The sequence below is a fragment of the Phalacrocorax carbo genome, chromosome 9 (genome assembly GCF_963921805.1).
Source record: "Phalacrocorax carbo chromosome 9, bPhaCar2.1, whole genome shotgun sequence".
Taxonomy (NCBI): Eukaryota; Metazoa; Chordata; class Aves; order Suliformes; family Phalacrocoracidae; genus Phalacrocorax; species Phalacrocorax carbo.
Genome location: NC_087521.1, coordinates 37,496,737 through 37,519,288, shown reverse-complemented (window position 1 = coordinate 37,519,288; position 22,552 = coordinate 37,496,737). Strand labels below are relative to the sequence as shown.

The 22,552-nt window shown below is 46.8% G+C and overlaps 1 protein-coding gene across 1 annotated transcript in view; it reads right to left on the bottom strand.

Moving 5' to 3' along the window:
- Positions 1–3,644: 3,644 nt before the first annotated feature.
- MDGA2 (MAM domain containing glycosylphosphatidylinositol anchor 2) overlaps positions 3,645–22,552 on the bottom strand; it is a 400,733-nt gene continuing 381,825 nt past the window's right edge. The window contains exons 13-17 of the mRNA XM_064461194.1: positions 20,345–20,500; positions 19,076–19,234; positions 12,113–12,243; positions 6,531–6,636; positions 3,645–5,773 (exon numbers count right to left, since the gene is read on the bottom strand). Of these exons, the coding sequence (XP_064317264.1) occupies positions 5,685–5,773; positions 6,531–6,636; positions 12,113–12,243; positions 19,076–19,234; positions 20,345–20,500 (641 nt within the window). The 3' untranslated portion in view covers positions 3,645–5,684. The remainder of the gene's footprint in view (positions 5,774–6,530; positions 6,637–12,112; positions 12,244–19,075; positions 19,235–20,344; positions 20,501–22,552) is intronic.

Genomic DNA, 22,552 nt, shown 5'->3' with positions numbered 1-22,552 from the left:
CTGGGGGTACAGAGGGAGAGTAGCTTAGCACCAGAAAAGGGATGAAAATATGTTCTAACATTGGTGGCACAAGAATAAATGATGCTAAAGTGGCCGTGAACACATTTATGCCGACAAGAATTGGGGGTGGCAAACCTCCCAGCAGCGATGTTTTGCAACGGCCTCACAAGCTGCACAGAGGGCAAAAATCAAACACAGCCTCCCTCTTCTACCTTTTAATTGGTTTTAATTGGTTTTAAGGCCGATGAATTGGTGAGAAGGGGCATGGTGGGTGGCTGCCAGCAGAAGCACCCAGCCCGAGCCCTGCAGGGCACCTTTCTCTGCCTACACCAGCACATGCCAGGGTCGATCTACGGGATGACACCGAGGTCAGGGGTGTAGGGAGCAATGACATAAACCATCTGAAGACTGAAGGACCCATGACTGCAGGATCGCATGAGCTGTGGGTCGCTAAGCTCCTCTGCATGACGGGAAAATCAAATGGTTGGTACGTGCCGGTTTAATTCCTCCTGTGCTGCTGAGACTGACACTGCATCGTGGTAGGGCAGCTGTCAACAAGGGAGCACGCTCCTGTGGTGTTGCTTTGTTGGGAAAAAAAAAAAGTCTGAAATGTAATAATAATTTTTTTAATAGCTTTTTATGGTTTTATGGGAAAATAAAAGAATTAATCCAGATGGCACCCCATCTCTGTATTAGCATATATAGGTAGAGAGTGCTTATAATACCAAACTGTATCTTTTTTTGTTGAACTGCTCTAGAAAGCCATTCTTCTGATGGATCGTAGTTCTTCTTGGGGAGGAAGAGAGGTTCAGCTATCCTTTGATACACGAAAAATTATAACTAGTGAGTAAACACTCCAAAAATACAACCAGGTATATCTCTCCCACTAAGGGTGGGAAAAAAATCAGATCATTTTGACTAAACTTCTCGCTACAAAAGGTTTTCACTGACCTCAGAAGGCAGTAAAAGACAAACCAAACTTGAACAAAAAGCTGCTGTTTTAACTGATTAACTCAGTTTTAAAGTTTGGGGATCCCAATTGCCCCGAAAGGTGTTCAACATAAATTACGCCATTGACACCGGCGAATGCAGCAGAGATTCAAGTGCTGGGCATCAAGAAGGAAACAGCTCCAGCATCAGTGGAGGTCGGTACTTGTGCACGGAGCCTGAAGCCATTTGGGGACTGGCAGCTGCAGCTCCATCCCATTTGGGTGAACCAGCAGTTCCCCTCCCAAATGAAGAGGAAACTTCACATTTCCAAGGATTTCTGTGGGCCTGACAGTAGCACACCCTTAGATAACAGTCTCCAAAAACTGGCCGATATGAGGTGAGCTCAGTGTAAACACCCTCCACTAGTTAATGCCTTCATCACCTGTGCCATCGCCGCTTTGATGGGCTCTCGAGGAGCTGCTGCCGCCTTCAGATCGTAACTGTGCATTTGTAGCGTGATTTGGCATGTGTTTGCCACCTTTTAGTCTACGCTCTTTTATCCCCCCTTGTGTCCCATCCAGGATTGAAGCCTGGTTGGAGCCGGCTGGAGAAGTGGTGGGTTGGTAGCACAGTGAGATCAAAGTATTTTGTAACCTTACGTGGGATTTCACATTCAAACTACATGCTTTGTGCCAGAAACGAACTTGCTTGGCCTCGTCGGATGCAATGAAAGGGGAGTACACTAATAATGTCCTTATTCTCCCAGATCATCCTGAGAAAGAATTTAAAAAAAATTGGAAAGTTTATAATTTTCTCCACCTACTTCTGCCTTGGAAACACCCATCTAACGCCCGCAGCCACCCCCACAGAAATCACGGCCGCTGCTCCCAACAGCCAAGCGTTGCAGCTGCTGCAAAGTCCACATTTGCACAATTACGTATTTGATGTCCAATTCAAAAACACATCAGAAACATTACTGGGTTGGATACCCAAGGACTGAATCATAGCGTTTAGCAGCTTTCATAGAGGAGCCGCCAGTTCAAACTTCCTTTGATTGTCAGTCCAAGAATTTTACAAACACTTCATCCGTTTTCACACCAAAATGAAAAAGAAAAAAAAATCACCAAGACTAGGAAATACATGTCTCGGTTTGTACTTCTTGCTCATGGCCCAGACAAAGGAAAATCCCGTTGCCTTTTCAGTGGCTTACCTTAGGAATATAAAGAAAGCTAATACTACTCCTAAATCAACATCTGAAAGGGAAAACCAGATTTTCTCAGCACCTTCTTCGGCACCCAAGCAGAATAAAACTGAGAGAGGCATGGGCGATAAATTTCTTTTCACCCAAAGACCTGGGTTTTTCAGGACAAACAGATTAACCTTCCTCGAAAGAAGATGACCATGGTCTTTGGCTGCCAATCGAAAAAACACCTTTATCAAATATTCAACGTGGTTCTTGACCAAGGGAAAGAAAAATCAAAATACCGAGAGGAACCGTGGATTTCAGTTTGCAGTCTGAGCTCAGGATCTAACCAAGCAAGTAGGATCTCCATTTCGTTATCTCCAGGCTGTCTTCATCACAGCTGCTCGGGCACGAGAGGACGTCGCAGGGCGCTTCCCAGATCCTCCCTTCCCGCAGAGTGCCCCATCTCACCGCCACCAGCCCTGCGGCCCGAGCTCTGCCAGGCGCTTTGGAGATGCTTCTCCTGGACTGTTCTGATCAAATTTGGCCGTCCAAATTACTTTGAGTCTGTTTTTGGAAGGGATAAATTCAAGGGGAAAACAAGAAAAGATGTTAAAGGGAAAGGAACGCTTCATGTTTTACTTCAAAATGATTGACAGATGGCCACTCTCTTCCATAATTCCCTGTTTCATCTGCTCAGGACAGTGAAATCAGGTGTCGAACAATACAGCAGAACAAGGTTTGTCACCAGCTTGGCGCGGTGAAGCGAGAGCGTGCGGGGACCTCGTGCAGCGCCCGCTGCGGCCCCGGCCCAGCTCCAGCCGGGAGCATCGCTGCAGCTGCTGCTCGAACTAAGAAAACGAGCGGAAAGCAGCCACCCAGACGGCACGACGGTCGGAGGCAGAACAGGACACGCAACAGAGGAGTCTGCTGCCATAAACCCCGCGCATCCGCTTCTGGCAGGGCTCCCAGCAGCCTCGGGCAGAGCCAGCCCATCTGAAGACAGTCACACCAAAGGCGCCCACAGAGAAGCCTCTCGGACCATCCCGCAGTTCCGTGGCTTTCACGAGAGCTCAGCGGCAGTACATGCGTGAAGGTTTGGTTTCCACAAATCCTGAATTATGAGCCACGCCAACCTCCCAAGCAAAAATCGGCATCAGGGTGGCACCATACCTGACCTGGTCCTCTGTCCGCCATGAAAGTGCCGTGCTTGCCGGTGGGAAATTTGCTTTTATTTTTAAGGGTGTCAAACCTCACGGTCCATCCAGACTCTGAGCTCCCACTGTCTTCCGAGCAGCCTTCCTGCCGCGGTGCGGGGCATTACAGACACCACAAACCAACCAACAAAGCAGGGGGCTGGCAGCATCCTCAGAAAGCTCCAGCCCCCCGAGCGTCACCAGTATGGACCATTTTATCTTCCGACACCACCAGTTTACCAGGGGGTAAAAAAAAACAAACCCCAAGCCATCCCAGTTGCACCCACCTGGGGTGCATGGGCACGCTGATCAACAAACACACATACCACTTGGCGTACCTTACCTGGAAAGAGGCTTTATTGAACATAGCTGTAAAATTATCTCTTCAGTTGAATTACTGAATTTGCACAAACATTTCTCTACAGAATAAAAAAAAAAAAATCAAGCCTTGTCATTGTTTTACTGCATCTCGTTGTGCTTTTTATACTCATTTGCAAATGTTAGACTTGTTTGTTTTCATGTTTGCACTCCAATTACTTGCATATCAGGTTTTTTTAACCCTAGGGTGCCGAGAGAACACAGAATAATAATAATAATTATAATAATTATAATAATAGTACTCTTCTTTAGACAAAAGTCTTTTCTTTTTTTTTAAATGAAGTTAAAAGCTGAGATAATTTAAGGAAAAAGGTCTTCAAATTGTCATAACCAACTGTAAGGGAACTTTACAACGCAGTGGAAAACCGGCTGGCTAACAGTACGTGTTCGGGCAGCTCAAAACCATTTGTACAGCTTTCATTTTTTTTTGTAAAAGTGGATTTTTTTTTTCCCTTTTTTTTTTCCCTTTTTTTTTTCCTTTATTTTTTTTTAAATTTCGCTACAATACCAAAATAATCTTTCGCGCTCTGCACAGAGCCTGGCTCCCGGTCCGAGGCACTGCACCCTGGGTGCTTCGCCGGCGCCAGGTTGGCAGAGAGCTCCGCGGTTTGCTCGGTGTCTCGGTACGCCCTGCCGTCCCCCACGTCCCGCCAACGCCGGGGCCGGCTGCCTCGCGAGTGGAGGTCAGAGTAAGAAAATCACTTCTGTGTTTTGCCACCTTCTGCGCTAAGTGTATCTTAATTGTTTTTTTTGTTTTTTTTTTTTTTTCCTCTGGTTGACCCACTTGATAACCTGAAAAAAACCACAACAAAAAAAAGAGTGCAGCTCCCATTTCCAGGACCAACGGAAGCTTTTTTTTCTAATGGATAATAAGCTGAAAGGCCATGGCTGTCTGGAAGGTTAAACAACAAATATCTCATCCGAAAGGGCTTACGCAGCAGCTTAGGTCCATCCATCTCCAGAAGCGGCTTCGTCTCCTTGCCTGCAGTCTGCACACCCAGGCTCCGTAGTTTGTTTAGAAAATAGTTTGCACAAACCACATTTTAGCAGTGCAAGCTTCTGTGTTGAAATCATTATTATTATTTTTTTTATATTATTATTATTATTATTTTTAAATCAGGCTTGTTTCATTGAAGGCACTTGGTTTCCATGGCAATTTATAAAAGACGGTGGTTTGGTTTCTTCACTTCATTAGAACAGATGACTTAGTCGGGGAGGGGAGAGGGGTGTTCGAGTGGCCGCAAGCAAACTCCGATAAGCCTGTGTAATATGTAAGCCCAGGTCGCACATCCTGGATAGGTATGCATGCAAAAGGAGACAGCATACAGTTATCAAGCATAGCCATGAGAAATGAAAGAGAAATGTCTTAAAACAGCTCTGATTTAGGGTTATTCGCTAGGGGAGGTGACAGCCAAAGTAGAAAGGGCCTACATTTATTTAACTCTATACTAAAAACCTTCTTGAAGGGAAAATGAATGCCAGCTCTTCACATACCCTGTTTACAGTGAGGTGTTTCTCTCCCTCTCTGTGTTTTTGTTTTTATTTCCTCTCTCTCTCCTTCCTTTTTTTTTTTTTTTTTCCCCTCTTTTGGCAGGCCATTAGGTTTCCATGGTAACAAGCAAACTATTCATTTGAAACAAAACCAGCCATGACTTTGTGCTTTGACAAGGATTTCTATAGCTCTTTGCCGAGAGTTCAACCAGATGATGCTGTATTCATTATTGACCACAAAAGCACCTGAAGGTCTCTTCCTTACTTAGGCCAGATCTCGTTCTCACGCGTGGTTCATAGTGAGTTACACTCCCGTGATGCCTTTTATGTCCCCAGTGCTTTTTAAATTTTTTTTTTGTTTGTTTTATTTATTTATGTATTTATTTATCTTTTGAGTCAGTCAGTGGAGGAATCTTTGGTAGTTTGTTTTTAAATGTCCATTTTACAAAGACTCTTTCTTCATGCCAGTGCCTGGTGAATCTTTTGTAGCCTCTGCCAGGATAAGGTCACCTCTGATGGTTTAAGACAGACATGAGGATGATAACTGGGATAAGTCGTATATGCGCTAATGTCCCAACAGCACCTGATCGTAAATCTACAAAAAGGGGTGAAAAAGGTAGAATTAAAGAGCTGCCCAGACACAGTCAGCATTGCTACAAGGCTCAGGCGACAAAGGGCTCAGCCACCACCACCTGTCCCGCACACCAGCGCGGAGGCAGCCGGGGAGGACCGGGGGGTGACGCTCGCCCAGGCTGGCTCCGCTTGTCGCACCGAGCGCCCCCGACCTCCCCTGGCAGAGCCCCGGCCTCTGCAGGGACAGCGCTCTGCAAGGTCACCTCCTGGAAAGAGGGGATGAGAACAGCGTTCGCCAGCTGACCGAGGAAGGAGATGCTGGGATAAAAACAAACCCACCTGGCTGCGTAGTTAAGGTCTGTATCGTAACGCGCACGTGGGGGTGGAGGGGTGAAACAAGGCCCACGGGGCATCACAACACTGATATTCATGAATTTTGGATTGTTTGGATGCCCCAAACATTTTTTTAGTGCTGCTTTATCTGCCCATCTCGATTCACGGCCGCCCAGCCCAGCCCCACCGTGGGGCGCAGCCCGCGGCTCTCGCCTCTGCCTGATGCCCATCAGCCTTTCACTTGCATCTAAACCAGCATTTTCCTGTCTGAACAAAGACGTTTTGACTCCAGAGCTTGCTTCCACGGAAAACGTTTCACTTTAAGCCTCTCCAACTGAACTGAACAATATATTGGTCTCCTGGAGAAAATCCATTTGAGAAGGTGTCGCACATGTATAACCACGAGAAGCAATTTGCTCTCCCTGATGTGTGGAAGAGCCACTTACTGTTGGCCGGTTGGTCTGATTTCATACACTCTCCTTCCACAATTGATACATCATCAATAGCAATATCACCTTCGATGCCGGGGCCCCGGATCCCTTCAAATATGAGCTGCAAAAAAAATATAAAAATCAGAGGGTGACACATGGAAAACGTACAGCTGCATTTTGCATGGCATTAAACCTCATCGATGGGCTTGGAATAATTTACAAACACTTTCTATGGTAAAAAAAACCATATGCAACCGAGTTCACACATACTTGTAAGGTGACCACAGAGGATGTGTGAGCCGTGGAGGCTTTTACTTCTCAAAATGAGCTGAAAAATATCAGAGCTGGTAGTCACCTGCCTGGTTGTCAGCTTGGTGCCTCCAGGTCAGCTTCACCACTATGCTAACTGTAACGTGTGTCCTGGCGTAAGAAAGATATTCCTGGAGCAAAGAGCAGGATTAAACAGATGAAATATTTTACAGAGATTTGGGGTGGTTTTCCCAGAAACTCCTGCCACTGGAAGCGAGTGGCAGAGGCACGGCTTGAAGAACAACCTCTGCGACGTGTTGAAGGACTGAGCGTCCGCTCAGCCACAGACTGCACGAAAACACACAGGAGCCAGAAAAACTCCACAGTAAAATGAAGTTTCTGGCTCTTGAAGGTGGCCCAGCACGTCCCTCCCACCCCATCTCCCTCGCTGGGCTCCCTCATCGGCACCCCGGTGGCACTTCCCTGCAGGCAGGGGGAGAGGAGCTGCCCGCCTGCAACCTTCCCCTGGCACGTGAAAGCTTGGGAGAAACCTCCCAGGAGCCACGCTGGTGTCCCTTCGCCCGTAACGCAAAGCTCCGTTTATCTCAAGGGGTGAGGAAGGGATTTCCTTTGATTCGGACCCCCTGAGGTCCCACAGGGATCTCCTGCGATCACCTCGGTGGATTTTAACCCCCCAGACCTCCTGCCTTGGCAGGAATTGGTGATGGTGACAGCCCCGCTTCTCTCCTGCCTCTTGTAGTGGCTCACCATCATGCCTAGAAGCTTTGATCCCTTCTAGGAATCGGTTTGTATTTATCAGAGGATGCTGTGATGTGTTTGATCACAGAGAGGGTGAGGGTACAGATTTTATTCCTCTTTAAAGCTTTAACCTCTGCGAAATGGACGCCTGTGATTTTAGGGTCTTATTAATCACCTTCTGTCAAATATTCCTAGTCTGAAGCCCCAGCTGCTACAGCTCGGAGTGGAATCGGTGCCTGTATGGAGATGGGTGGCTTGTTGCAAGGTCAGCAACGTTATTTGCCGTAATGTTCGTTATTAGCTACGGATTAATATAGCACTGAAGAAATAAAGTTATTCGTTCTCCTTCCCCAAACCTAACGTTATGCTGTCCTGACATACGGCTGCTTAATTAGAAGAGTGGACTCATTCTGTGTTGCGAGAAATTTATTCACTAGAAAACTTCAAAGCCTTTCTAAAGACATGAAGGAATTATGCAAGGAATGTATTTCCCAAGCAGCACCACTTGCACAGTTATCTCTCCTTTCCCTTTTTCCACCCCGACTCAGTCCTTTGAAATATTTTTGGTTAACTTGGATGACAAGTTTTTTAACTTTAATCTGCAACAATATATGCATGAAATTCAATGAATTTTATAAGGCCGTGCTGTGGCACTAATGGAGACATTAACTCTTGGGGGTAGAGTCAATTTGAGGAAAAAAAACTAATTCCATCTGGAGAAAAATACTTAAATTACGCTCCCTAATGATCTAACTGCATCGGGGGGATGTCTGGGGCACTTGGACGGGCTCTCTCTGGTGTCATTGATTTCAGCAGGACACAGAGCCGAGCCTCTGCTTTTGGCAGCTTCCGACATCTCTTTGCTCATTAATGCAGTTCAACCAGAGCCGCTCATTTGAAATTAACACCTTCCATTATAAACAACGAGGGAAACACTGAGGGCAGTGGAAGATGACCCTGCAGGTCACAGGGTAGCTAGTCCAGCCGGATGCCTGTCGCCCAAGGACCACGTCACAGCGGTGCACCAAGCCACCCGATGCCACGTTGCACGGGCAACTCTCCGCCCTGCCCTTCCAGGGAGAGCCCGTCCCTCGCCCTTGGCCATGGCTACGCCCCGTCCCTTTGCTAAGCTGAGCATCCCCCGTAGGTGCCTGGCCCTGCAGCCGTAAGCTGGCAGTGCGAAGGTAGGTATTCACCACATTGACCACCTGCCTGTTGGGTCCTAAGCCGGGCGGCAAGGTCTATGCTGGGAGCACGAAATACGCGCAAACGCTGTGCGTTTGGGGCAGGAGAATCCATCGGTGTTTTACTGAGGTCTGATGCTGTAGGTTAATTACTATAACAAGGTGGATATTAATGCAACGGGGAACTCTAATTGGGAAAACAGTAAGGTTTTCCATAATTTACCCTGTTGTCTGAAAACGGTGTCTCAAGTAATGATCCCTCTGACAATTCAATTTTTCGACTCTACCTCTGATGATGGGAAGTATTCAGCTCAAGAGATGATGGGGAGTATTCACCTCGAGAGGAAAGTGTCTTCTCTTCTCCCTCAAAGTTCAGCTTGCCCTCCTGCTCGTTGGCAGCAGGCATATAAGCAGTCAACGGAGTTTAAAGTCAAATCTTGCCTGATAATAAAAAACACTGTTTCCAGACAAAAGGACTATACAAATACAACGGCCAGCATTTAATTAAAATCTGCATTTGGCAGTGCATTTTATGGGCCCCTGAGACGGGTTGCCATCCGCCAGCTTGGCCACATGCTCAGAACAAATCACCGCAGATGAGTGTTGGCAAGGCGCAGAGCGCAATCCAGCCTGCGGTTCACAGCGACTTGCAGGAGGTGCCAGATGATCACAATCCCCTCTCAGTATCCCACAAAACGTATTATCTGCATGTCCGTGACTTTACAAGGCTGTTCTTAAAAATACTGCATTTAGTTGAAGAACAGAGGGGCTTATGCATCCAGCAAAGGCCACGCTGCTCTCTTAATAGGGGAAATGGAAATAAGCCCCACTAGTGCCTCCGGAGTTATCCCGAGTGTCTCCGGGGGATTCAGCTTGTGCTTCTTCAACAGGATTTCAGACAGATTTTACCTTCCTGGCCACTCTTCTAATAAGAAATAGAGAGGAGCCTCATGAACACCCCCAGCGAAACTGCCTGATGACAAGGGTGGAGGTCCCTCTCGCTCGCTGTGAGGGGCTGAAAATCCCAGTGGTCCAGCAGGGTCATTTACGTCAGGGCAGATCAGTCCCTCAGTGCAAAAAAACCCCCTGCCTTTGCAAAAAATGTCTTTGACACAAGAAGGTGTCAAGGAAAGCGTAGCTGAAGGCGGTGGCAGCGCACCTGCTCAAATCTGAAGTAAAATCGACACCTTCCTAGATGCCAGCATGCAATGTGTCACTCCCACGTGCTCTCTTTTTTCGTGTTTATTCTTTAAAAATACTTAATAAGTGAATATCTTACTGAGACACCTTTTATGCAATACTTTTTTCTGATTCAAAGCACTGTAGTCGCCTCAGTTCTTCACAACAGAAGCTTTGTTATATATCACGGGGACTGGGAAGGTGTAAAACAAATCCGGGCTGCACTTTTACTCGTATAAATTAACCTATAAAATGTTTTAATTTCTGTGTCAGTGTACTGTTTTACTGCAAAGATTCACTTCAATTCACTCTCCTTAAATTTAACTGGGAGGTTTATATTCTTTCCTACTTAGACTCCTAAACAGAAAATAAAGTTTGCTTGATGCAGGAGCTGCTGAAAAAGTAATTTAAGTTTCCAGCCACTCTGACATTTATTTGTTATATTTGTGCAGAGCTTCATGGCTTTACATTCATTTTATGCTGAAGCCTTTAAACACAACAATGTAAAAGGTGAAAAAGAGCCGAGCGGGGGAGCTTCCATTTTACCTACCAGCCAGTGGCACAGCGAGTATGGTTTCAAAGCAGTGCGAGCGAGAGGCACCAGTAGCACCAGTAGCCCCCTGCAACCCTTGTGAAAGCACTGGGCCCCCGTGCAAGGCCCGATGATGAGACTCCACGGTGAAAGCTGCTCTGCCGATCCCTCACCCCGGCTGACCCTGCGCAAGGCAGACACCCGAACCCACGCACGCCTTCCTCTCCATGCCGACGAGGTGACCCCAGGTTTGCAGCCCACCACCCTCCTCCGCTCCTCGGCGTTGCTGGTGCCAAATCCTTTGCGTCTCTGTGCCCAGAGCTGATGTCCTCATCCGTCCTCTACTTCTGCTAAAGCCCATCCCAGGCCTCAGGAATCCCTCTCAGATGCACTGTGATCACTTCAGTTTTAGCTTCCCCAGCCACCTCTTCTCTCCCCGTACTAGTCCCGTTCAGATACTAAATCATTCTTCTGTACTTCACCGTTCAGATTTCTTGGATTTATCTTGACAACCAACGCAAAACTTACCCACCCTGACCAGCTCCCTCACACTTGGCCCCAGGCTCTAAGTATATTTCAACACTTGTGTCCCCCTCCTCTGCCTCTTCTTCCCCAATTCTGCCACTTTGCTCCACTCAAACATCATGTAACGCTCTACTTTGCATGTCTCCCTCCTTCAGTTTTCCTCTAATATCCCCCCGTGCAACGCTTCTGCCATCGCATATGCCAAATCATTTCTCTTCCGTCGTTGCCTCTCATGCATGGAAATAAAAACAAAGGGTCAGGAACAGTAATTACCCATAAAGTGAGTCCCAGTCTGCGTGTTTAAGGTAGCAGTTTTGACTTGCACTGAATGGCCGTGTTTCCCAGAAGCCATTATCTCCCCCAGGGGACCTGGAGGTTGCAGGGAGGGGACAGAGGAGCCTGGGGAACGCCGCACCACGGGGCACAGCTTGTGGCCCTCCTCGTCCATGCGATACTCCCAGCCTCAAGCACACGAAAGCTTGCTTGAGGCTGCTGCTTTTTATTTTTTTCTCTCTTTTTTTTTTTTTTTGGAATTGTTCCAGTTACAAAGGGTTCGCAGCGGGAACGAGAACTGCCCGTAATAGTCTATCAGCATCTCGCTGTCAAACCAAAAATGAAATGTGTGAAAACCTGTCCTAACTCGTGCGTGCCTATTGACTGAGGCGTGTGGTTCTGCCGTACCAGGAGCTCCGTGCAGGCGGCACCGCTGCTTTGGAACCTTTCAGCAAACACTCAGAGACCATCCTTTTATTTTTTTTTTTTGCAGAAAATGTGTGTATTTCAAGAGTTTTTTTCTGTGTTAATTTCTAACACAGTCCCTGCACCACCATGCACTCTAAATATTTTTTTTACAGGAAGTAATTTTGCATTCCAGTTGCTAATCTGAAATTAAAAAATGGTTTATATTGGCTAACAACATCTGAAAACGGAAAGACATTTTTGTCTGCAAGCAAACAGCTGCTGTTCTGCCATTAGAGTGTGTATTATTAAGCTCTATGGTGTTCACCTATTTAAAGCAAGAAAGCAATTATCTGTCCATAAAGCAGCTTTCAGAGCTGAAATGAAGCTGTGAAATCCTGTGTCGGAAGGAAAGGGTCAGCATACACAGGCCCCCCCCCCTCCAAAAACCAAGTACTCCCGGTCCCAGCGTGCGATGCACAAGCCATTACCTGAAATGAGGTCGGGGGGGTTATATTAACGCGGGCTTGGTTCCAGTGCTGGCCCTTATTTCCACTTGAAGACCACAACAGGTTCTCTATCGCGGTCTGACCTTTCAACCGCAGGTAAACGTTCAAGCTTCCTAGAAGAGAGGCGGAGAACTGGAGCTGGTTAGGCGCTCTGACGGAGCAGAGATGCTGGGCTGGGTTACAGCAGCCCCCCTGCTCACCCCCCTTCCCATTTTCAATGGGCCTCTGCTAGGTCTGAGTAGACGTGGAGAGTTTCTTGTGCTGTATTAGAAAACTTTAAAACTTAGGAACACCGTGAACTGGTGCCGTGAATACACAGCAGAGCAAACTGAGCGCGCAGGGGGTGGGCAGGGCGGTCGCACCCGTTGCTCCACGCAGCTCAGGAAGGACACGAGGCTTCCCAGGGTGAAATGGGCAAAAAAGTGGTTTCTATGCTTCAGTGCTAACCTCCTAACCCAAGGATAAATAAGCAATTTGGTTGCCTTACGCTCAGCTCTGTCCAACTTCTAATGGAGTGCCATAGAGCCGGGCAAATCTGAGATTGACGTGATGCCCTTACTGCTGCTAAGGAGTATCTCTGAAGGACAACATAATCCTCTAAGTTCAGATAAAGTTGGAAAAGTTGTCCCTTGCTGTGGAGAAAAACCCCACAGCCCCGGGACTTTCCCCACCACCAACCATTAAGTCACTGGTTCCAGCACAGACGTTATTTGCAATAAGTAACAGATCGTCTGCATTCGGCAGCCCTTCTCCCCCGTTAACGTCCCTGCCTTAGCCACGAACAGAAGCCACGCTGTCCTGGTGCACCAAGAGACAGCAAAAGCATCGATTTCATTTAGCGGGGTTCAGCAGTTCACACAGTTTGGAGGTTTTGTTCCTCCTTGCTGTTACCTGCAGGGGTGTGCGGGGCGGTGGCACCCTTTGTACTGCGTAAATCATTGCGTTCGCCTTCACTGGAGAAAGTTCAGACCATCAGCTTCAGCAAGAGCACTTTTTTTTTAGGGAGTTTGGAACGGCAGCTGGGAAGCTTATACAAATTATATTTGCAATGAAACCTCTCGGATCTGAGGCAGCTGCACAGTGACTCAGCTCCCGCTAATAAAAAGTTCTTATTTCTAGCAATAGCAAAACTCAGTGCCTTGAAAAACATAAGGCTAAACGTCTAATGGAGCAGCAAATATTCTCATCACGGCTATTTCACCAGGGTGCCCAGAACGAGGCCATACATCTTCTCTGAAGGAGGTGAGGGAAGCGATGCTCGGCAGCGCGACCGGGCGGCGCCGAGTCTCCCACCTGCCTCCCACTGCAGCGCTTTGTTTTTCACAGGCTGGGGAGGGTGAGGGAGCAGCACAAAGGAATCACAGCTTTTAACAAGGATAGTCTGTCTCTGCCTACACGCACGCTACTGGGTAAAACAAAAAGACCTGAAACAGAAAGGGCTTTCAAGAAAGGGAACGCTCAGGAGGGTTCCCTGGAGCAGCCCGGCAGCCCAGCCCAGCAATACGTGGCAGGGGCTGCTCGCAGAAAGCGGCTGCTCAGCCTCAGCCCGCTTCCAAAGAGCAACAGCAGCTCCTGGGCAAGGCTTATATCGTTCAGCTTAAACAGTTCTCCCTTCCTTGCCATCTGCTTCTCTCCAAGACTTTTTTTTGACAACTGCGCTGGGTCTACGGTGTGAAAAAAGGCAGGGTCTTAGACAAGACTATCTAAATTTAAAAAGTAAAGTTATATATAATGTTATTTTTCTTAAAGACAGAAATCAATGCCCTTATCGAGCCAGGGATGAAGAGCTGGCTAATTGTTTCACCTGTTCGTGCAGGCTGATACCTGCCGTAGGGCAGTTTGGAATAATTGAATAATTTAGTTATCAAAAGCATGTCATTCCATCACCGCTGAGGTTCCAGAGATTTAAGATCGTTCATAGCATAGTCAGCCTCTCTGTGTCACATAATTTCTTCAAATTAGTAGCGGAATGACGGCAGTCTTACTTAAAACACAAACCAGCCATTCCTGTACCAGGTATGCTCGGTCATTGCCCAGCGTGTCGGTTCGTACGGGGGTATCCGCAGGGCCCTCATTGCTGGATATGCACACACACCTCCCCGAAACGTCGCCGAAAACTTAACTAATGACAACTGCCACAGATGCTTGTCCTTGAAATTCTGCCAATAAGGTTTTGGAGAAGTGACGCGGCCTTTGCACCGCTCGTGCTGCGGGGGAGGACGGGCGGGCTAGGGGAGCCACACCGAGGTGTGTCCAGCAAGAACAGGTTCCGAACTAGTCCAAACTCCAGACTCTGTAACGAAGTGACTCTGGAGTAGGAGACATAAACAGCGGGCAGGAGTAACTACTGTGGATTAAGGAATAAAGTTTGCTTCCCGACAGCATCCGTCCCAGGAGCTCTGGGGATGGCGCCGGCTGCAACTCTGCGGTGACACCGGGAGCGCTCATCACTGTGCGAAGGCAGCTTTCGCAGTGTGCTCTGACGGCGCGTTTTGCTTCGTGATGGCTCTCTAACGGCAAGAAAAATGACTGTTCCTGGCGCATCAATTAGCAACGCCCCATTTTGGGGTGTAGATGGAAAAATTGGAAATATGGATTGTTTTAAAATACGGTGACGGCTATAATGGAATTACAGCCTCTTTCTGTCTGAGCACAGAGATGCAGTAAGGACAGCGACTCTTCGTTTTCTTGTTCCCCAACAATGGCTTATTGTTCGCTGCAAATCAAGTAACGGGAACTATTTCTGTTAATCTTTAGGGGTAGGATACTCTGCCTTCTGCTTTGGAAGGCGGTGGAGCAAAGCACATGCCCGTTCCCTGGCAGCCAGCACTCTCAGAGTTAGCACTCTTGATCTGCCAGGAATTACGATTTGACTTGTGAGAGCCATCTCTTTCTGTTAAAGAAACGCTTTATCCTTCTGAATCTAAGTGCCACGGCACGGGATGTAGGTCCCTGTTTAATTCCTCAGAGCTGTGTTGTAGCCTAAGTGCTAATCTCGGATCTGTGCCCGGTTCTCCGCAAAGACTCCCAACTCCCTCTCCTTATCGCTACAGAAATTTTCAGCCACCTCTCCAGAGACACCAAAGACCTGAACAGCAGGCAGAGAAGCTGAGCTGGATAAACTGGTAGGCTGTTTGTTTTCGATATAATGCAGCAGCCATGTTCTCAAATTGATGTCACTGGGGTCACTCATCTTTAAGAATGGAGGAGGACATATCTTTTCCCACAGAGGAGTCCACACCAGCAACAGAGCATCATTCCCAGATGATTTTCCATTTTATTAGGGAACCTTCAAAACCTTGTCGGAAATACAGAAACATTTTGATGAGCACCGAAACTGCTTTGCAAACAAAGTACTTTCCCCCTGAGACGTGGCAATAATAACCCTAATACTGCTTGGAAATCTTATGGATACTGAAAACTAGGGAGAATAAAGCAACCCAGTGGAAATGCTGACTTGCAGCACCGAAGTCTGCTGAACAATGCTACAGCACTGTGGATGAAAAATCAAAATTTAATGGCCATGTATCTTCCCTGAACATGCTGTCCCCAGGCCCAAGGAAGGAACAGGCTGGAATTTATTTAAGCCAAATTCCCCTGCAAGACACTTCAAATTTTCAGTGAATTCAGGTCAAGAATCAGCAGCTCAAGGTTATTCAAAAGAGAGAGCCTTCAGCACAGAGATCTTATCGAGGTCTCAGTTAGCAGCTACTATCCTGCTCTTGTGAAGAACTCAATGATCTGGCAGTGTATGTTACAGCCAAGAGCTGCCCCAACTGGCAGCGCTCATTCCCAAATAGGGATGAGAAGCACCTTCTACAGCAGTGAAGGGTCAAAGCTTCTAACAGCTTGTCATAAAACAGACAGTCTATTTTAGCAATAAGATTTAGAATTATCCACAGGGGATTAATCCTCAAAAAATAGAACTCTTCTGAAAAAAATGTTACCAATTAAGTATTTCACACAGAACCATTGAGGTTGGAGGCACCTCTGGAGATCATACTGCCCAGAGAGGTGGGGGAGTCACCATCCCTGGACGTGTTCAAAAAAAGTGTAGACGTGGCACTTGGGGACATGGCTTAGGAGGCCTGGGGGTGTTGGGTTGTTGGTTGGACTTGATGATCCTCAAGGTCTTTTCCAACCTTAATGATTCTGTGATTCTACTATTCTATTTCAATTTGTACCCATTGCCTCTTGTCCTGTCCCTGAGCATCTCTGGGTTCCATCTTCTTTATACCCTCCCTTCAGGTGTTCATATATATTGGTGAGGCCCCACCTCGAATGCTGGGCTCAGGTTTGGGCCCCTCGGGACAAGAAGGGCCTGGAGGGGCTGGAGCGTGTCCAGAGAAGGGCAGCGGGGCTGGGGCAGGGTCTGGAGCACAAGTGTGCTGGGGGGCGGCTGAGGGGGCTGGGGGGGTTTAGCCTGGAGAAGAGGGGGCTGAGGGGAGCCCTTCTCGCTCTCTGCAGCTGCCTGAGAGGGGCTGGAGTGAGGGGGGGGCTGGTCTCTGCTCCCAAGGCACCAGTGACAGGGCGAGAGGGAACGGCCCCAAGCTGCGTCAGGGGAGGTTTGGGTTGGAGATGAGGGAAAATGCCTTCCCTGCCAGAGGGGTCAGGCCCTGGCACAGGCTGCCCAGAGAGGTGGGGGAGTCACCGTCCCTGGGGGTATTTAGGGACATGGTTCAATGGTGGACTTGGCAGTGCTGGGTTAATGGTTGGAGTTGATGATCTTAAGGGTCTTTTCCAACCTAAAAAATTCTATGTCTCTATGAGATCCCCCTGATCCTTCTCTTCCCCAGGCTGAGCAGTCCCAGCTCTCGGCCTTTCCCCATATGAGGGATGCTCCAGTCCCTTCATCATCCCTGTGGCCCTGAGCGGGACTCTCTCCAGTAAGCCTGTGTGTCTCTTGTCCTGGGGAGCCCAGCACTGGACCCGGTACCCCAGTTGTGTCTCACCAGTGCTGAGCAGAGGGGCAGCATCCCCTCCCTCGACCTGCTGGCCACGCTCTGCCTGATGCAGCCCAGGAGACTGGTGGCCATCCTTACCACGAGGGTGCATCATCCGAAACACTGTGTCATGATTAGGTTTGATTCGTCTGGGCAAATCATCATGTTATAATAAACCTCTTCCTAACCCAAAGTAATTTCCACAAACCTTCAAAAACTCATTCAAGTAGTTGCCTCATCAATACAACTATTCATACAATAATCATGTTCCTAAATCATCGAAGTCTTTGAATATCATCACTCATTAGTTTTTTCTTTTCATTATCCTCACGTGAACAATTTCAGTGCTAGAATTCACATCTGGGCAATCAAATAGTATATAATTTCTGATTTCATAATTTATTTCTTGTATTCATGTTGCATTCACATGTGTTTCATAACACTTAGTCATTATGAGGAATCAAAATATTGAATTGAGAAGACATGTATGAGCGTGCATTCAAGCACATGCCTTGTTAGTAATTCGCTATTCTTCCGTCAGTCTCCTCTTGAAAGACCGAATGGTAAGTAATTTCGTACAAAGCCATTCTAAAGTCGATAATTTTGAACATTAGGTAAAACGATGGTTACTGCATTTTTTAATATTAAGGAACAAAAGCGATATCGGGCAATTTTGGTTTTCAACAACTAGGCGTCCACGTCGCCATGAGCAAACCCTACGTAACGATCATCACTAGGCACGGTCACCATCTTCATGTGTGGGTCAGCTCCTTCATCAGCCACCATTGTACACATCAAGCCAAGAAATTACATGTAAACAAGAAAGGGCAATCTCAGCAAAAAAGCTAAGGGCCCAGAAGGGTAGCCAAGGAAAAAAACCAAAACTGCACCAATGAGAGGTCACTGTTTCGTGGACAGACATCAGCTCCCGTGGCTGTTTTTCTTATACTTTACCCCAAATCTAAGGTTTTGCAGAAACACTCTTTGACCCTTTACGTTTCTAACGTTTTTCTTCACTGACATATACCAGAAATAGCCTTGGTAGGGCAGTTTATATTGTTTTCACTAAGCATGCCATGGCTCAGTGCTTCCTTCCAATAAACAGCCAAGCTCCCGCTGCAATGTAGATCTGGGAGAATTTAGACCTGGGGCTGCGTTCACGTGCTCGGCAGTGCAGAGACAACTCACCAAAAACTAAGCGAACTTGTCTGCTCTGTTTAAAACCTGAACTCTGCCGGGAGGCAGGCGAAGGTTTCCTGAAGCAACCACCAGAATGCACTGGAAGGATGCGCTTGCCCTTGAAATATATATAAAAATAGATCAAGTCAGGTCAGCTTGGCACTGGAAAGCCTCTTGACACGCTGGTAAGCACCGAGCACCCCACAGGGATTTACAGGATTTATAGAAATTGGCTGTCTGTCGTTTATACTTTCGTATTTTCCCACACCTTTTTTTTTTTCATACTCTGCAAAGAAATTAAACGGGTGTGTCGAAAGAGCGATGACTAAAAATAGACTTACAGATTCACCTTGAAAATATATACTCCCGCAGCTTGCGAGCGAACTGTTCGTGACTTTTACAAAGGAACCGTGTGCTGCTGCATCACACACAGGCCGTGCCGCTCCAGCTGCCAGCACGAGGAGTGCTGCTGCTAATTGCTTGGTCCCGAATCTAGCGAGGAGTGACTCAAAACACCGTGTTAGTATCGGGCAAAGTCCTTGCACGTATCACCTTTTCTGTTTGCACGCTCCCTGCCTAAAACCTCACGCATGCACAGAACACTTCCCAGCTGTAAGGGGGGCTCCTGCTAGCGTGCTGATTAGCGGCAAACACGGTTTTACAGCAATTAGGATGCTCTCAGGCACCTCTCTTGCCAGCTTTGGTTGCAAGTGGCCCTTGCAGGTGTTGGCAGTCTCCTCCCGTGCTTTTGTTTCACACAAGTGGACCCTTCCCCCGCTATTTCTCCCAAAGTGAAAAGACAAGATCATTGGCTTCCTCTCACCTATGTGCTGTCCATACATGTGATAGTAGAAGCTAAAACAATAGGCTGTGTTCGTAGCTCCGTAAGGGTTTTTTGGAGCGACACTGAAAACGGGGCTAACGAGCCTGGCTTTTTCTCCCTCCAGCCTGGGGCGTGACGTCTCGATGTACATGTAGAAACCTAGGGAAAGTCCAAATGGAAATCATTAGGCTGCAGCCTTCAAAATCCAACACATACACGTACAGGGAGGCACCAGGGCTATCAAGCATCTTGATTAATTTTTCACATTCATCTGACAGCTGGGACATATTTCTTCTGCATTAAGCCCATGTGTTTTCCTCAACTGCTTCAAAGATGCGTTTTCTACCAAAGGTAGAATCAGGACTAGCAGGTCAGTACCTGTAAACAACTTCAAATCGATGTAACATCGTATATGCACAAGAAAAGAACAAAAATCTTTATGATGGGGTTCAGACTTCAGTCTCAAGGTTGCAATTTGTTCCGATAAGCAGTGAGCGGGGAGGACTTTTAAAATAAAGGGAAATATCTTGATGGAAACCTTTCAAGGAACATTTTCAACTGGCCATGTCAATCACATGTTTGAAAGCTCGCATTCATGAAAGGAGGCAATATAAATTTATTCTGATCCGGGACTGTGCCAACAACAGAGATAGTATTTACTTAATCCACCCAAGCAAATACAATGCAGCATGATTTTTTTTCCCCTTTGCTAGTGTGCAAGCAGGGGCCATACAATAAAATAGCATGAGTTACTGCAGTACTTGATAAATTCAGCACAATATGTCTGACTTTTCAAATGCAAATATACACTGCAGTCAAGGTGGCACGCTTCTGTTAAGTGGGGCAGCAGATTGAAAATTACACGTTTTAGCAACACCCAAAGTAAAAACGGGGCAAAAAAAAAAAATCATTTTGTGACAGTCTGAGAGAGTCCAAGTTAGAATTTAAATGACATAAAACAGAAGAATATTTCAAGACGTGCCGGAATATTTCCCCGCTAGACTGTAACGTGAAAGCTACCGCTTTGAAAATGGCACAATAGAAACGATACAAGATGGTTAATGGCGCCGTTAGCGGGTTGTGCTTTGGGACCAGCCGCACGCCTCAGCACTGGCAATTCCTTTAGAAGCCCTTGAAGTACGCTTATTCTTGGTATGATTAGGAAAACCGGTGTAGCTGGGTGAATTGGCTGTCCTGGACAGGTCCCTCACCCCAACGGAGCAGGAGAGCCCCCAGTGCCAGGGGACCAGGCACACCGCTGGAGCTTACCTTCCTTGGAGCCAGTCCGGTCTGCGTTTGGCCCCGTGTTCGGGGTATATTTTGTGTCTCTAGTGGCAGTGCTTTGTTTTGTCCAGTCGAAATTGTCCGTGTCATCTTGAGTGAAAAGGCAAATGTTACCATCCTCAAACCCACAGTGGAACTCTCCTGCCAATGCAGCAAAGGAGTAGAAATTTAGTGGCTGAAACTCTTCATCCTATGCTTGTTTGTCAAAGTACTTGTCAATTATGACAAACACTTCATGGGATGATGCTTATTAACAGCTCTGGAGAATAGGCGTACGTTTATTTTACATCAGTTTGTGGTGTTTAGTGTATGTCTTCTTTTGCAGTAACCTCAATAAAAAACAAATCACAGTCATCATTCTGTGTCGGTGTTACTTGAAATTATATTCAAATCTTGCTGTATAACTCCTCTTCACGTATTCATGCACATACAGTTGCCCTTAGAGACATTGCCTCTTCTTACCCAGCTAGCATTTCTAAAAAGCTGAGAAGAACAGGCAACATGTCCAAAAAACATGAACGATGGGGAAAAAAAATGAGAACGGGTTATTTTGGTTTAGGGGTAAGAACGTTGGGGAAATGAGGACAGCAACTTTTCAAAATGAAAACATTATCTCCAGGTGACACCTCCTAAACTATTCTTGATTTCCAATAGGGATAGGAAAACAAGTAATGGCTAAAATGCGAGCAAAGGAGCTTTAGGGTAGACAGGAAGAAAATCTCTAAAAATCAGGACAGTGAAGCACACGAATGGATCGCTCGGGAGAAGCATTGAGTCCCCGTCACTGGATTAATAACCAGTTAGACAAATACCTGGGAGGAAGGTTTAGGTCTATCTGGATCTGTATGGGCGGGACAGGTGACTGTATCATGTCCTGAAGACACCTCCTAGATTTTCACTAAGATTTCCGTTAGGTACTTGAGGTCAAGTGGTAAAAGCTTAGGTCTAAAGAATAAAAACGCCAAGAAGCCCAGACAGGGTTACTGGGAACCTCTCCTTTGAGAAACAGAGGTCCGTGAGACACACCAGCCCAGTGATCCTACCTGCCAGGTTATGACGGGATGAGAAAGTCCTACTGTCAGACATTTAGGCACCAAACCAATTCAAAACTTCAAAGTTCAGCTTTCACCTCAGAACAGAATAAGGCCCCATGTAGTAAAATGTGCAAAAGCTTAATTTTATGCACACGAACACCTCCCGCTGAGTTTACTCTTCCAGCAAAGACAATTGATTTATCTGAGAAAACAAGCAAATCTCTCATCTCTAGGGAGAATGCAGCTGTCTGCCTACTGCGTCAGCTACGGCCTTCTTTATAGGGGTGCAATTTATATTCATTGTTATGAGGAACTCTAACACCAGGTGTCATGGGATTATTAATCTGTGCTAAACTGAGAAGGTATATAAATGTTTGCAGGTTCGGGGTTTTGGTGAACTATAAATCCACTTAAGCCACTGGAGCTTCATCGTAAATCAATGAAGACAGAAGGACCTGCAGCTTAGCTTGGATATGTACTGCTAAACAAGGATGTTGCTCTGAAACTTATTTAAAATCAGGTAATTCTGCAGACTGAACAATCAGGCTTGAAAAATTCATTCCCAACCACAAGGTGCATTAGGTGTGCTTTCCAAGTCTTCCTCATTCTGTTTCTGCCCCTCCAAAGGGCAACACAAACCGTACCCCCTCCACAACGGTCAGCATAAAACACCACTCTGCAAAACCATGTTATCAGAAAAATGCAGTCCACAGAAACTTCTTTGGCTATTAGCACCTCAAGCAGACTCACTTGATTTCTCAATAAAACCATCAACTCTACTACATCCTCTGAGAGAATTAAATTCCTAAATCACAGTTCCTTAGCTGGCAAACGTGACTGATGACCACTGGCATGATGGGGAGCCAATTTTAGGACCATGCACCTCCTTTTGTTCTGGAAGCAAGGCCTTCTGAATCCTGAATTTTGATTGTCGAAGAAGTGGCCATATAGAAGATCGTTCAATGGAGGAGCACCACCATGAGCATTGCAGAGAAGGAATGCAAGTAGAGGCCCGATGGTGGTTTTTCCTGAAAGATGAGCAAATCAAAGAACGAGGCCAGCAGGAATATACATGCATGGATTACACCCAAAATCCTTTGGTAGAGAAGCATGTGAATAGATGCAGACGGACACCTCTGTCCTTATCCTGAAGACCAGG